This window comes from Colobus angolensis, unplaced genomic scaffold (genome assembly GCF_000951035.1).
Source record: "Colobus angolensis palliatus isolate OR3802 unplaced genomic scaffold, Cang.pa_1.0 Scaffold136, whole genome shotgun sequence".
Taxonomy (NCBI): Eukaryota; Metazoa; Chordata; class Mammalia; order Primates; family Cercopithecidae; genus Colobus; species Colobus angolensis.
This window is the reverse complement of record NW_012114444.1, coordinates 2,439,320-2,454,542: the sequence shown is the minus strand read 5'-3', so window position 1 is coordinate 2,454,542 and position 15,223 is coordinate 2,439,320. Positions and strand designations below refer to the sequence as shown.

The 15,223-nt window shown below is 48.3% G+C and overlaps 1 protein-coding gene across 2 annotated transcripts in view; it reads left to right on the top strand.

Moving 5' to 3' along the window:
- Positions 1–1,522: 1,522 nt before the first annotated feature.
- Positions 1,523–15,223, top strand: part of MTG2 (mitochondrial ribosome-associated GTPase 2) — a 23,583-nt gene continuing 9,882 nt past the window's right edge. Inside the window, exons 1-3 of one of the 2 annotated variants that reach the window (XM_011934490.1) lie at positions 1,523–1,593; positions 11,628–11,836; positions 14,242–14,389. In XM_011934490.1, the coding sequence (XP_011789880.1) occupies positions 11,633–11,836; positions 14,242–14,389 (352 nt within the window). In that variant the 5' untranslated portion in view covers positions 1,523–1,593; positions 11,628–11,632. The remainder of the gene's footprint in view (positions 1,594–11,627; positions 11,837–14,241; positions 14,390–15,223) is intronic. The other variant, XM_011934491.1, reaches the window with a different exon arrangement.

The window sequence follows — 15,223 nt, the reverse complement described above, 5'->3', positions numbered from 1 at the left end:
TGAAAATAGTTTATTTTTATTCCTTGCCAATCTGGGAATATGCCTTTTATGTGTGTTTGTGTGTTTTTTTAAGTGCTGTATTAATAATACTTTCTGGAAGAAAAGGACACTTATCCCAAAACTTCAATCTGAAATGTCTTACATTAAGAATATCTTGAATGTTGTGTATATATTTTAAAAAGCACTTTGCAAAATAGTTTGTACATTTATTTCCTAATTTATACATGATTTTTGGTGTTAATATATTTAATGATTAATAACAGAATGTTTATTTAATGTGTTGTCCATTTTTATGTAATATTGTGATGGAAAGTGATGCCAGCAATTCCTTCTCATTAACTTATTCTATCTTCTGTCCTATGAATGTTGAGAAAAGCTTAGGCTAACATGAATTGTTTGTGAAGTGTGGTTGACGGTGCTTTGTTTTTTTCTGACTACTTCTATGGAAGGCCAGTGGAGAAGCAAAGGAAGATGTGAAAATTGACGCTCATTCTTCTTGTTCCCTGACATCCAGCAAATTGTGAATTTGAAAAATGATGACCACAATTTTCAGAAGGGCTGACAAATTCATATTGGTATGCAAAAGCTCATCACCCATTAGGGTTTGTTGTTGAATCAATAGTACTTAGCATATTAAAACAGTACATCAGAACTCACGCCAAGAGTCTTTATGAATGGGATTAAGGTGGACAAGATCTACTAAGATCTGAAAAGAAACCTTAATAAACTCATATGGTTGGAGTCTTAAGTGAACCTCTGATTTTGTCAGAGTTTTTCTACGTATAGGCTTGAATAGGGGGCATCCCTTCAAAACTGTACAAAGAAGACTGTTTTCCATTTAAAAATTTTTAGCCACTTCATTTCTATTTATTGAACAGGTCAAATTTGTCTTGTTATTTGTGAGTACAGTACATTTAAAAAACATCCTTATCGGTTAATTCTTTTTTTCAGCCGGAGATTGACGTATAAATTGTTCATGCTTTTGGTGTAATCTCTTAATAAACTGGTTCTTCAAAAATCATCCTATAAAGTGGGTTTTCATGAAGTTAATGGGATTTTGGTGTGGTATGTTTTGCAAATACTTACTACCAAGGCCCGGTAGATTGTCACCTCGGCTCCTGGGCAGTCCCCGTGCGTCCGCGCCGCATTCCCCGCGGCGGGAAGGCGGAGCCAGGGATCGGGCGGTGTGGACGGCGTCCCGGGGCTGCCCTGCGGCCCCCACTGCCTGCTCTGCGTTGCCCAGTAGCCTCCTCGGGCAAGGGCGGTGTCCTCATCAGACCTGGGAGGCTCCGCAAACGCCGGAGGGGTTGGAGGAGCTGGGGGTCCCTGGGCACCGGGTGGAACGGGCGGCGCGGCTGTCCTTGTGTTGGGGCAGCGAGGGCGCCGGCGAAACGCGAGGGTGTAGCTGAGCGCTCCGCAGCCTTCCCGCTGTTCCTCCTGCTCCCGCTCCTAGGGACGAGGTCCCTTCTCGGTTCCGCCAGCGTGTTTTCTGCACCTGCGCACTAGGCGAGCCTTGGGGCTGCCCAAGCCGAGAGGCCCCGGAAGTGGTCGGCCGCTTGCGACGCCCCGGAAGTGACGTGCTCTCCCGAGCCGGTGAGTGCGGGAGTGGGGGGCTTGGTCCCCGGGGGTGGTCGCGGCCCGGGTGCGAGGAGGGGCCTCGGGTTTGGCCGCTGGGTACCGGGGACCCTGGGAGCGGGAGAGGCCCCGGCCTAGGAGCTGAGAGGCCTGGAGGGCTGCCGGGCTGCGAACCGCGGTGGGGAACGGCGCCTTGCTCCCCAGTCTTGCCCCACTCTCTCCGCAGAGCCGCGTTTGGGGGTCGGAAGTCTTGTCAGTCACCCGCGTGGTTCTCTGTCACAGGAATGGGTGCCGCGTGTGAGTTCCGATTCAAGTTGTTTAGGAATTTGCCTAAGTATTTGCCTAATACTTAGGGCTCTAAGTATTGAACATTTTCTTCTGGAATTTTAAAGTGATTATTGGTAGTGTACAGTTGCACAAAACAACATAAATATATGCACATTTGGATGATAAAAATAAAGTTTTGTATTGTAAACGCTCCTCAAGGAGACGCATTGCCAGATAGTTCACTGTCCGTGTGTGGCTTTTGCCCTGTGAGAGCCGGTTATCCGTCTGTTCCCGTTTACGTTCTGGTAGCTGTAGATACCGAGGAATGGCGTTCGCGCAGACCTGGAGATGGGAATCGGAGGAGTTGTTGGGCAATGTCGCTGGAGAAATACCTTTCTTTTGTAAAGGGGTGGACCCATTTAAAAAAATAGGAAAGGATAACTCATATTGTTTTAAACGCAAGTTCGTCCTCAGGCAGTTCTGTTTTAGCAGAGAGAACGTAGCAAAACTTGAGAAAATGGATTCCTTTGAAATTATCCTGGCCTTAGTCCCTTGGGAAGTCTATGTGTAGGCGAACCTCAGTGGGAAGATTCCTGTGGTAAAATGCAGGTGTCAGCAACATGCCAGGGAGGCCAGAGGATACTGTGTGACTTTGGGCAAGTGATTTAACCTCTCTGAGTCTCAGCCTCCACTGCTTTAGATGGGCATAAAAAATGTAAAGTCAAGAATCAGGTTTCTGCTGAGTGCGGTGGCTCACACCTGTAATGCCAGAACTTTGGGAGGTCGAGTCGAGCAGATCATGAGGTCAGGAGTTCAAGACCAGCCTGGCCAACATGGTGAAACCCCATATCTACTAAAAATACAAAAAAGTAGCCGGGCGTGGTGGCAGGCACCTGTAATCCCAGCAACTTGGGAAACCGAGGCAGGAGAATCGCTTGAACCTGGGAGGTGGAGGTTGCAGTGAGCCGAGACTGCACCACTATGCTCCAGCCTAGGCAACAGCGCGAGACTCTTTCTCAAATACATTTAAAAAAAAAAAAAAATCATTTTCATGCTCACAGGAGGATTTGAGGAGGGTTTATAAAGGGACCGTTTGCAAAGAGAGTATAGGTAAATGACGGTTGGTCCTTTATCCTGGAGCTGTGTCAGTGCAGTTTCTACTCCTGGACGCCAAAAGATCAGAGAAGACAGCAGTACTAGGAGAGGGAAGAGTCACTGGGGAGGGCTTCTTGGACTGGAGGTGTAAGCCTCAATCTGAGTAGGCAAGGAGGTCTGTGTCCCAGCCCCCTGCTCCTGCCTCTGGTCTCTGGTAGAGGGCCAGGTCCCAGTAGGTTTTCCTAAGGGGCAGGCTCAGGCTCCTGACACACAGCACAGGGCAGGGTGGAAAGCTGGTCTGGAAAAGCAAGTGGAAGATAGCTCGGCATGCAGTATTACCCCTCACAGGGTATTATTGTTAGGAATACATTTAAAAGTGGATATATTGGTCGGGCGTGGTGGCTCACGCCTGTAATCCCAGCACTTTGGGAGGCCGAGGCAGGTGGATCACCTGAGGTCGGGAGTTCGAGACCAGCCTGGCCAACATGGTGAAACCCTGTCTCTACTAAAAATACAAAAAATTAGCCGGGCGTGGTGGCTCACGCCTGTAATCCCAGCACTTTGGGAGGCCGAGGCAGGTGGATCACCTGAGGTCGGGAGTTCGAGACCAGCCTGGCCAACATGGTGAAACCCCGTCTCTACTAAAAATACACAAAATTAGCTGGGTGTGGTGGTGGGCGCCTGTAATCCCAGCTACTCAGGAGGCTGAGGCAGGAGAATCGCTTGAACCCAGGAGGCGAAGGTTGCAGTGAGGTGAGATCATGCCATTGCACTCCAACCTGGGTGACAGAGTGAGACTCCTGTCTCAAAAAAACTTTCTGTGATGAGGGCAATGTTCTAATCTGTGCTGTCCCATATGGTACCCACTCGCGATGTGACCATGAGCACTTAGATGTTGCCTGAGGGACTGAGCTTTTACATTTTAGTTAATTTTAGCCAAATGGCCACATTTGGCCAGTGGAGACTGTACTGGACAGGTCAAGGACAGCCTTGTTGGAAGGAAGATAAAGACACCAAAGAGCGGCGTGAAACAGTGGGATTTGTTCATCCAGCAAGGGGGAGCCACAGCACTCAGCGGACCTCCAAAGAGAAATTGAAAGGGCAAACAGGAGGAAGCAAATTAGGCAAGATTCTGAGTTCAGGTCTCTGGTTGGCTTTGCAGCCTTCTCTGCGGTTGATCTTCAGGTTCCGTGTCACCGGCGTCAGGAAGTCTGGTTTCCAGAATATCCGGGCTGGATGGTGTAACATTCCAGCAGGCTGAGCTGTGACTGTGCTTGTGTTGATGAGCCTGAGTCGTTTTTCCCCGGCCTGTTTTTATGCCCCACCCCTGACCCTTCCCATCTGATAGCTCTAGGTTAAGTCTTTTCACCTGTCTACCTCAGTTTCCGCAACTTTAAAATGAAGATGATGAAAGACTTCACAGTTTTATAAGGACTGAATGAGTTAATCCCTGAAAAATACTTAGAACAGTATTTTGCTAGTAGTGAGGTAGAGGTCTTGAAGGTTTATTGTTAAATTATTTTCAGGTACTTTTTGTATTTGGCACTGCCATAAATGGGGTTTTTTTCTTAATTTTAATTTACAGTTGTTTGCAGCTGGTATTTAAGAATACAATTGGCCGGGCGCGGTGGCTCAAGCCTGTACTCCCAGCACTTTGGGAGGCCGAGACGGGCGGATCACGAGGTCAGGAGATCGAGACCATCCTGGCTAACACGGTGAAACCCCGTCTCTACTAAAAATACAAAAACTAGCCGGGCGAGGTGGCGGGCGCCTGTAGTCCCAGCTACTCAGGAGGCTGAGGCAGGAGAATGGCGTAAACCCAGGAGGCGGAGCTTGCAGTGAGCTGAGATCTGGCCACTGCACTCCAGTCCGGGCGACAGAGCAAGACTCTGCCTCAAAAAAAAAAAAAAAAAAAAAGAATACAATTGATTTTTTTATATTAGCCTGATAACCTGCCATCTTGCTCAGTTACCTTACCGCCTTCTTGTAGACTTTCTGGGGCTTTTTTTTTTTTTTTTTGAGATGGAGTCTCGCTCTGTTACCCAGGCTGGAGTGCAGTGACGTGATCTCGGCTCAGTGCAACCTCCGCCTCCCAGGTTCAAGCGATTCTCATGTCTCAGCCTACCAAGTAGCCGGGACTACAGGCGCCCGCCATCACACCCGGCTAATTTTTATATTTTTGGTAGAGATGGGGTTTCACCATGTTGGCCAGGCTGGTCTCGAACTTCTGATCTCAAATGATCTGCCCACCTCGGCCTCCCAAAGTGCTGGGATTACAGGCGTGAGCCACCGTGCCCGGCCTTCCCTGGGATTCTCTATGGAACTCTGTCCTCTCTTCTGTAAACAGGGACAGTTTTATTTCTTCCTTTTTTCCTTTCTTTTTTTTTCCCTTTATTTCAGTATGTGAAAGGACATTGTTGCATAGGAATGGTGCACGTGGAGGCCCTTTTTCTCCATCGTGGGAGGTAACCGTTCAGTCTTTCTTCATTAAGTGTGATTAGCTATAGGCCCCATGTAGTGCCCTTATCAGGGCGAAGATGTTCCCGTCTGTTCCCAGTTTGCTGAGATGTTTTGTTTTCCTCCTCATGAGTGGGTGTTGAGACGGTGGTACCACCTGTTATACAGAGAAGCGCCTGGGCTGAGTTTTGACTGCTTGATGTGGCCTTGTGTTGAGATGACCCCTACTAGGTCTTGATATGTGATCCTTTCTGAACTGCTGGATTCAATTGGGTGATATTTTGTTAAGAGTTATTTGCATCTATGTTCATGGGGGGTGTGGTCTATAATTTTATTTTTTCATAGTGTCAGGTTTTAGTACTAGCCTCATAGGATGAGTTGGATAGTGATCTGACCTCCTCTATTTTCCAAAAAAGCTTGTGTAAGGTTGGCATTGTTTCTTCCTGGAATGTTACATGGAATTTACCAGGAAAACAAGCCGAGCTAGAGTTTTCCTTTGAGGAGTGTTCTTTTATAACAAATTTAACTTCTTGAGTAGATACAGGGCTGTTTTAGATTGTTTATTCTTGTGTTTCTTTAATAAGTTGCCTTGTTCAAGAAATGTGTCCATTTCATGTAAGTTGAATTTGTTCCTGAATTTGCTGGCGTGAAGTTGTTTCTAGCGTTCTCTTGCCCTTCTGCCGTCTGTGAGGTGTGTGCTGACGTCGAACATTCCTGACAGTGGAGATTCGTGCTCTCTCGTTTTCCGGATCAGGCTGGCTAGAGGTGTGTTAGCTTGTCTTTTCAGTGAGCCTGTTTTTTTCCGTTACGTCTTATTGTTGTCTTTGTTTTTTTCTGCTTTGTATGATTCTCCTCCTTCTACTCCATGCTTACTTTGTTCTTTCTGGTTTCTTGATTTGGAGCCTTAGGTTACTGATTTTAGATCTTTCTGCTTTACCAAGGTAACCATTAGAACTGTAAGTTTCCTTCTAAACACTGCTTTAGCTGCATCTCTTAAATTCTGGTATTTCGTGGTGGCGGCGCCTGCAGTCCCAGCTACTCGGGAGGCTGAGGCAGGAGAATGGCGTGAACCTGGGAGGCGGAACTTGCAGTGAGCTGAGATTGCGGCACTACACTCAAGCCTGGGCAACAGAGCGAGACTCTGTCTCAAAAAAAAAAGAAAATTCTGGTATTTTGCATTTTCATTATCATTCAGTTCAAAACATTTTCCAGTTTCTCTTTGGATTTCTTCTCTGACCTGTGGATTATTTAGAAGAAGCTTGTTTAATTTGCAGGTTTCCTAGATAGTTTCTAGCTATTGACTTCCAATTTAATTCTGAGAATATTCCCTGTGGTTGGCATTCATATACTTCCCACCCCCTCCAAAGCCACAGGAGCTCTGTCACCCATGCTGGCCTGCAGTGGTGTAATCACAGTTCACTGCAGCCTCCAACTCTTGGGCTTAAGTGACCCTCCCACCTTAGCCTCCTAAGTAGCTGGTATTATAGGCATGCACCACCATGTCCAGCTAATGAGCTAATTTTCTTTTTTCTTTTTTTTTTTGGTGGACACAAGGTCTCACTATTTCGCCCAGGCTGTTCTCGAATTCCTGGCCTCAAGTTATCCAAGTTATCCTCCCGCCTTGGGCCTCCCAAACTGCTGGGATTACAGGTATAAGCCACTGCACCCGGCCTTTCTGTATACTTTAAATAATCTCTAGATTATATGTAGTACAATACAATGTAAATGCTATGTAAATAGCTGTTATACTTTATTTTTTAAATTAAAAAAAATTGTATTGTTACTATTTTGTTTGTTTTCCAGATATTTTTGACCTGAGGTTTGTTGACTCCACAAATACGGAGGGCTGACTGTATATGATTTCTTTTAAATGTATTGAGACTTATTTTATGACACATCTTATGGTCTGTTTTGGTGAATATTCCACCTGCACCTGAAAATAGTGTATATTTTACAGTTGTTGGATGTACTGTTATATAAATGTCAACTAGATAAATATTTTGATAGTATTGTTCAGATTTTGTATCTTTACTGTTTTTCTATTTTTAGACATAGGGTCTCAGGCCAGATGTGGTGCTTGTAATCTCATGCTTGTAATCTCAGCACTTTGGGAGGCCAAGACAGGAGGATCGCTTGAGACCAGGCTGGGTAACTGGGAGACCCCATCTCTGCAAAAAAATTTTAGAAGTTAGGCACAGTGGCACTTACCTGTAGCCCCAGCTACTCGGGAGGCTGAGGCAGGAGGATCTCTTTAGTACAGGAAGTCAAGGCTGTAATGAGCTGTGATTACGTCACTGCACTCCAGCTTGGGTGACAGAATGAGACCTTGTCTCAAAAAAAAAAAAAAAAGGGGGTCTCGTTCTCTTGTTATTGCTCAGGCTGGAGTGCGGTGGTGTATTCACAGCTCACAGCAGCTTTGAATTCTTGGGCTCAAGTGATCCTCCTGCCTCAGCCTCCCAAGGAGCTAGGTCTATAGGGGTGCACCACCATGCCCAGCTAATTCCTTCAGTAGAGACAGAGGTCTTGCTATTTTCCCAGGCTGGTCTCGAACTCATGGCTTCAAGAGTTCTTCCCGCCTTGGCCTCCCACAGTTCTGGGATTACAGCCAGGAACCACTGTGCCCAGCTGGCTCTTTTTAATCTACTTTGTCAGCCTCTGCCTTTTAACTAGAATTTGTACACATGAACATTTAATAAAATGACGTATATGGTTAGATTTAGATGCACTTTTATTATTGCTTTCCTGTTTGTCCCCTCTGTTTTTTGTTGTTTGTTCTTTTTCTTCTGAATTGTTGGGCTCGTTCTGAGCATTTCATTTATCTGTTGGCTTCTCGGATCTGTGTCTTTGTGTTGTTTCTTAGTCATTGCCCTGGAGGTTCCAGTCTGCGCACCTCTTAGCCTTCATTGTCTGCTCAGAGTTCATACTGTGCCCCTCACAGAAACGTGGGGACCTTGCAGTCGTCTGGGTCCCTTGAATCCCCTCCTGACCTTTCTGTTGCCTTTCATGTGTATTACCTCTATGCGCGTTGGAAGCCCACCACACAATATTTTTTTGTCTACAGCCTTACATATTTAAGAACTCCTAAGAGGAAAACGATAGTATTTTATATTTACCATTTCTGTTGCTCTCCCTTCCCTCCTCAAGATCCAGGCTTCCCTCTGGTATCATTTTCCTTCAACCCGAGGAACTTTCTTGAGTGTTCCTCATACAGCAGGTATATTAGTGACAAACTGTGTTCGTTTTCTGCCATCTGAGAATCTTTATTGCACCTTCCTTTCTGAAAGATATTTTCCCTGCATATAGAATGCATTGATGCCTCTTTTCTTCAAGCACTTAAAAATATCCCTACATAATGGTTAAAAGCAGGGTGGATCCTGGCCTGGACCCTGGAACAGAAGGACACTCTTGGGAAACTGCTGAGCCCCGAGCCCCACCTGGAGCTCAGTAGCAGTGCACCAGTGAGGCCACACAAGCGCGGCTGTGGGGGACACTGGGAGGAAGTCCACGGGGCTGCCTTTGCACTTGTCCACAAATCTAAAACCATCTCAAAATCAGCGGTCCTTTAAAATATATTTACAGGAAGGCTATCAAGGGGAGGGTGTCCCATGGACAGGTGGGCCAGCATGGGAACTCAGCCAGTCGGGGAACAGAGACCCGCCGAAGAATGGGGAGCTCTGGGAGCAGGCGGGGAGGTGGAGCTGTGGGCAGGTCCCAGTAGGGGTTGAGCAGCTCCATAAATATCTTAAAGAGCATGGAGGCTCAGTTTCTTATAGTCGGAGAATGGAGTTACCAGGACCACAAGAGAAAATCAGAATGAGCCCAGAGTGCTGAGGTCGCCTCCTGTGTCAGGGCTGGCCCGGGAGTCAGAGAAAATCAGAATGAGCCCAGAGTGCTGGGGTCGCCTCCTGTGTCAGGGCTGGCCCGGGAGTCAGAGAAAATTAGAATGAGCCCAGAGTGCTGGGGTCGCCTCCTGTGTCAGGGCTGGCCCGGGAGTCAGAGAAAATTAGAATGAGCCCAGAGTGCTGGGGTCGCCTCCTGTGTCAGGGCTGGCCCGGGAGTCAGAAGAGGCTGAGGAAGCCGGGACTGGGACACAGACTGTCCTGAGGCAAGCGGCGCTGCTGGGCCTGGGGCCCACGTGGGAGGGTCTGGGGAGGGGCTGTTGGTCATGGCCAGTCTCCATGGCACCCTGGTTCTGGAGGGGACACCATTGTCTGTGGGAAACACACATGGAATGTTCTGGGTGTAGGGAAGTCCAGTCGGCGACTGACTCAAGTGATTCAGGAGGAAGTTCTTTGTACTCTTCTTCCAACTTTTCTGTGATTGCCTCAGAATTAAAGCAGAATGGCCAAGGACCCCGCAGAAGTAGTGACCCCCCAAAGGAGGTGGCACCTTTTTGGAGGAGTGAGGCGGGGAGAGGGAGGCGTCCGAGGCACTGCGAGGGAGGAGGCAGGCGGTGTCCCCTCGTTGTGCCCCCGCGCTGGCCTTGTGTTGAGTTTTCAGCCATCCCCTTCTGCACACACCTCTCGTAGTCAGGACAGGGAGCGCCTTGTAAGGTCCCTCCTGTGGGACCTGCCGAAGAATGGGGAGCTCTGGAAGCAGGAATTTGTGCTCATGGTGAAGGGAGGGACTGTCCTCTCCTGGAGGGCGGGGTCAGTGACTTCCTCACTGTGCCCTTGGCACCTGCAAGGTAGCTGGCTGTCGTGAGCGGTGGAATGAGTGAGTGACGGCTTAAATGAGGCTTTGGGAGTGACAGTAGCTGGCACTTAGAGTCGGCAGCTGTGCCGACCCTGTCGCCCCAGGGGTGTTTCCACCCACACCACACATCAGGCACCAAATGTGTGGGTTTTCCACACCAGCAATTGGCCAGTCCTCTGCAGACACCAGCCAGGCATCCTGTAATTCAGTTCACTCTGACCCTGCCGTGGTGACCACGGACCCTGGGGTTAGGGGCTCAGTCATACCAACCTGCCCCCCACTTCAGATGTTGACCGCAAGTAGTGGGTCCCTGGGGTACCCACACTTCTGTCCATCTTGCTACACATTGGGGGTTCCTATGACCCCTTCAGGTTTGATGATTTGCGGGAGTGGCTCACAGAACTCAGGAAGGCACTTGGTTTGCATTGCCAGTTTACTATAAAGGATGCCACAGCAGGCACAGGTGGGCAGCTGGGTGAGGAGGGGCACGGGCGAGGCCCAGAGGGTCCTGAGCACAGGAGTCTTTGTACCCAGGGAGTTCTGTGGCTGCCCTCACAGCACACGGGTGAGTTCACCAAACTGAAAGCTTTCCCAAGCCCCTCGTTCAAGGATTTCCATGGAGGCCTCGTCATGGAGACATGATCAATTATGAACTCAGCCTCCAGCCCCTCTCCCCTTTTGGAGGCTGGGGGTGGGGCTGAAAGGCCCAGGCTTCTCATCGTGGCTTGGTCTTTATGATGACCAGCCCCCTCCCAAGGCCATCCAGGAGCCCACCAAGAGGTGCCTCGTTAGAACAGAAGACTCTCCTGTCACCCAGGAAGTCCAAGGGATTTAGGAGCTCTGTGCCAGGCACCCCTATCACCCCTGTCACTCAGGAAATTACCAGTGTTCTGAGAGCTGTGTGTCAGGAGCCAGGAGCAGAGGCCAAGTGTATGCTTCTCATTCTATCAGTGCCACAGCCAGGGCTGCTGTTGTGCAGCCATGTGGATCAGCTCAGCCCGTCCTCACCCAGCCCTGTCCTTACAGGTGAGGAGGCTGAGGCCACACAGGTGCGTGGCCTTCCCTTAGAGTTGCTTTCCAGAGCCTGGGTGCTTAGCCGCTATGCTCCGTGTTTGATATTCTTGCGTTCCAATATAACAACTGGAAAATTACACAAGATAACACACTTGATAACATTTGAATAAATGGGTGTTTTTCAAGAAATTTTGACTTGCACTTCAGATTTCCTTTTTAATATTTTCGTTGAGCGGATACTTGCTATTCCATAAGAGGATATGTCCAGTGTTGTGGAAGATTTAATGTTTTAAATCCTTTGTACAGAAATCCTGCTCCCAAGTCACAGATAGGCTGACGGGTCAGAGGACAAGACGTGACTGAGGGCCGAGAGGGTGAGTGACCAGGAAAGTCAGATGCATCATTTTACTTGTTGGTTTGAGAAACATGCATGGAGACCTGCTGCATGAGACCCTCCTCTTCCGTTTCCATTTCATGCCCAGGATTAAACCAAGTATCTCATTTTGCCAATCTGACTTCTGTAGGGGCTATGACACCTGCAAGGCTTTTCTCAGCAAGATTGAGGACCGTGTTTGAGGATGTGGGGCACTGGGCTTTGTCCACATGGGCTGGCCTCAAGCCCAGCCGGCGACTGCCACAGCAGGCTTCTCCCAGGCTGCTCTCTGTCGGCCATGCGGACCACGCCAAGCATCAGGAACTCCCGGGGAAGAAGCCGCTCTCGGAGAAAAAGCTGGTGAGACTTCTAGAGTTAGAGCAGCTTGCCTGTCTCCTCCTCAGAAGGCACAGGGTGTGGTTTTGGGTCCTCCTCTTGATCTCATCTCTGTGATCTTAGTGACGGGGCACGTGGAGCTTCTTGAAAATGATGGGGTGAAACGCAGGCCTGTGTGCGAAATCCCACACTCAGCAGATCCCAGCAGGCTGGGAGAGGCGCTGGGTGCTTGGAGAGCTGTGATACAGGCTGCTCATTTTACCATGAGCCTGTGTATCTTACATGTATGTTACATATATCCTTTAATATGTGTGGCTATTTCTTAAAACAAATGTGGGGGCTGGGTGTGGTGCCTCATGCCTGTTATCCCAACACTTTGAGAGGCTGAGGCAGGCGGATCACTTGAGGTCAGGAGTTCGAGACCAGCCTGGCCCAACATGGTGAAACCCTGTCTCTACTAAAAAAAAAAAAAAAAAAATTAAATAAATAAATAAATAGAAATAAAACAAGTCGGGGCAATAGACCCTCCATTTTATGGTTCTTTAAGCCTTACAAGTTTTTCTTGTTCTGTTTACCAAAACCTCCTATTTAAAACATGAATTGTCTCTAATAAATTCAAGAAAATGCACCTTGATGACTCCCTTCATTTCCTCCTGAATGGAGGGGCTTCAGATAAGCATTCCTGGGACAAACGGCATTTCCAGTGGAAAAGCTGCTTTGGTGGGATGTGTGCTCAAATAGCTGAATGTCTGCACAGGCTTGTCTCATCCCCAGAGGGAAAGTGAGTCGAGGTTTTGTCCTCCGTGTAGTGCTCACCAGTGGGGCTTTCTTCCCTGTCTGGTGGGTTTTGCTTGCATTGGCACATGATGGCGTTACACATTGAGATTTGGAAATAGCAGTTCATGGTTTTTCCACATGGTGGTGCCAAAGAATCTTAAAATGTTTGTGTATTTTCTTTTAAAAGAAAAAAAAAAAAAAGCTGCATTTGAGGAGTATTAGATGGGAGTGCAGAGGCAGCAGCCCTGGGTGGTGTCAGAGCCAGGGCGCGTCTGTCTGTGCACGTGGGCAAAAGCCAGGCGTCCTCCCCAGGGTGTGGTGAGGTTGCGGCACCCTGGGCCGCCAGGAGCTGACCCTCTTGTGGTAGGAGCTGTTGTGTGTTGAACAGTAACCTGGTTGGTTCTCTCTCTTTATCCAGATTGTACCTACCTTAGTGACCTAAAGAACAGCTTTCCCGGCCGGGCGCGGTGGCTCACGCCTGTAATCCCAGCACTTTGGGAGGCCGAGGCAGATGGATCACGAGGTCAGGAGATCGAGACCACCCTGGCTAACATGATGAAACCCCGTCTCTACTAAAAATACAAAAAATTAGCCGGGTGTGGTGGCAGTCGCCTGTAGTCCCAGCTACTCAGGAGGCTGAGGTGGGAGAATGACGTGAACCCAGGAGGCGGAGCTTTCAGTGAGAGATCGCACCACTGCACTCCAGCCTGGGCGATAGAGCGAGACTCTGCCAAAAAAAAAAAAACTTTTCCTCCAGCAAGGGGCTCAGTTTGCACCACTACATTTTTTAAATGAGCCCTGTTTTCATCAGGCCCCAGAAAATACTCTTTCTTCCGAGTCGAAAGCCTGGTAATTGTCCAGGAACGACTCTAACTCCCTGTTTCCCTATCGCATCCTGGGAAACTGGAACTTTCTAAGAATAAAGATCTATGATTTCAGGAATGGTTTTTTGTTTTGTTTTGTTTTGTTTTGTTTTGTTTTGTTTTTAAGGCGGAGTCTCGCTCTGTCGACTGGACTGGAGTGCAGTGGCCTGATCTCAGCTCACTGCAAGCTCCGCCTCCCGGGTTTACGCCATTCTCCTGCCTCAGCCTCCCGAGTAGCTGGGACTACAGGCACCCGCCACCTCGCCCGGCTAGTTTTTGTATTTTTAGTAGAGACGGGGTTTCACCGTGTTAGCCAGGATGGTCTCGATCTCCTGACCTTGTGATCCACCCGTCTCGGCCTCCCAAAGTGCTGGGATTACAGGCTTGAGCCACCGCGCCCGGCCTTTTGTTTTGTTTTTTAATGGAAAAACACATTATTTAAGGAATATTTCCTAAACAAGATGTGGGTTTTTTAGGTTAAAAATGCTGATTTTTGTTGTTGTTGGTTTTAAATCAGTCTCACCCAGAATAAGAAATGCTGAATTTTTGGAGTGTAGGTTCACACAGAATACTTACATCTGCATTGTGGGTTTACCTTGGTCTACAAATGCTACTGACTTGTGGGAACTGTTTTTTTCTTTGGATTTTAGAAGCGATTAGCAGTATGTCATTAACCTGTAATTGTAATAGGCTGTCGTAAATGGAAGAGGCACATCTCAAATGGATGTATGGTCTCGTGAAAGGACCTCGGAGTGTTGAGATGACGTGGGATACTTGTGCTCTCTGTAGAAAAGGTATTTTGTGGACTGTCGGAGAGTGCTTGTCTGTGGAGGAAATGGAGGCGCCGGGGCAAGCTGCTTCCATAGTGAGCCCCGCAAGGAGTTTGGAGGCCCTGATGGAGGGGACGGAGGCAACGGCGGACATGTCATTCTGAGAGGCAGGTGCCCTGGGGCAGTGCGGGCAGGGCTAGGGAGAGGCTGAGGCAGGGGGATCACTTGAGCCTGTAAGTTCAAGGCCGGCCTGGACAATATAGCAAGACCGTGTCTTTTTTTTTTTTTTTGGTCTCAAGGTTTGTGGATCTACAAAAAATTTTTGAAAAAATTAGCCAGACGTGATAGCGTCCACCTGTGGTCCCAGCTACTCAGGAGGATTACTGGAACCCAGAAGTTCAAGGCTGCAGTGAGTCGTGATCACACCACTGCATTCCAGCATGGGTGACAGAGCAATACCCTGTCTAAAAAAAAAAGTAAAAGATTTTAAAACCCAGTTAGGTGCAGTGGCTTATGCCTGTAATTCCACCACTTTGAGAGGCCAAAGTGGGGGATCACTTGAGCCTAGGCGTTTGAGACCAGGCTGGGCAACATAGTGAGACCCTGTCTCTTAAAAAATAATAATAATAACCAGATGTGGTGGCACACACTGATAGTCCCAGCTACTCGGGGCTGAAGCAGGAGGATGGCTTGAGCCTAGGAGGTCGAGGCTACAGTGAGCTCTGATTATGCCACTGCACTCCAGCCTGGCCAACAGAGGAAGACACTGTCTCAAAAAACAAACAAAAAAAAATACCCTGATGTATGGATATCATTTTTATAAATTATATGGATATTCAGCCAGACACGGTGGCTCATAGCTGTAATCCCAGCACTTTGGGAGGCCGAGGTGGGGGTTCGGCCCCCTCGAACGCCTGAGGTCAGGAGTTCGAGACCAACCTGGCCAACATGGTGAAACCCCGTCTCTACTAAAAATACAAAAAAACGAATTAGCTGGGTGT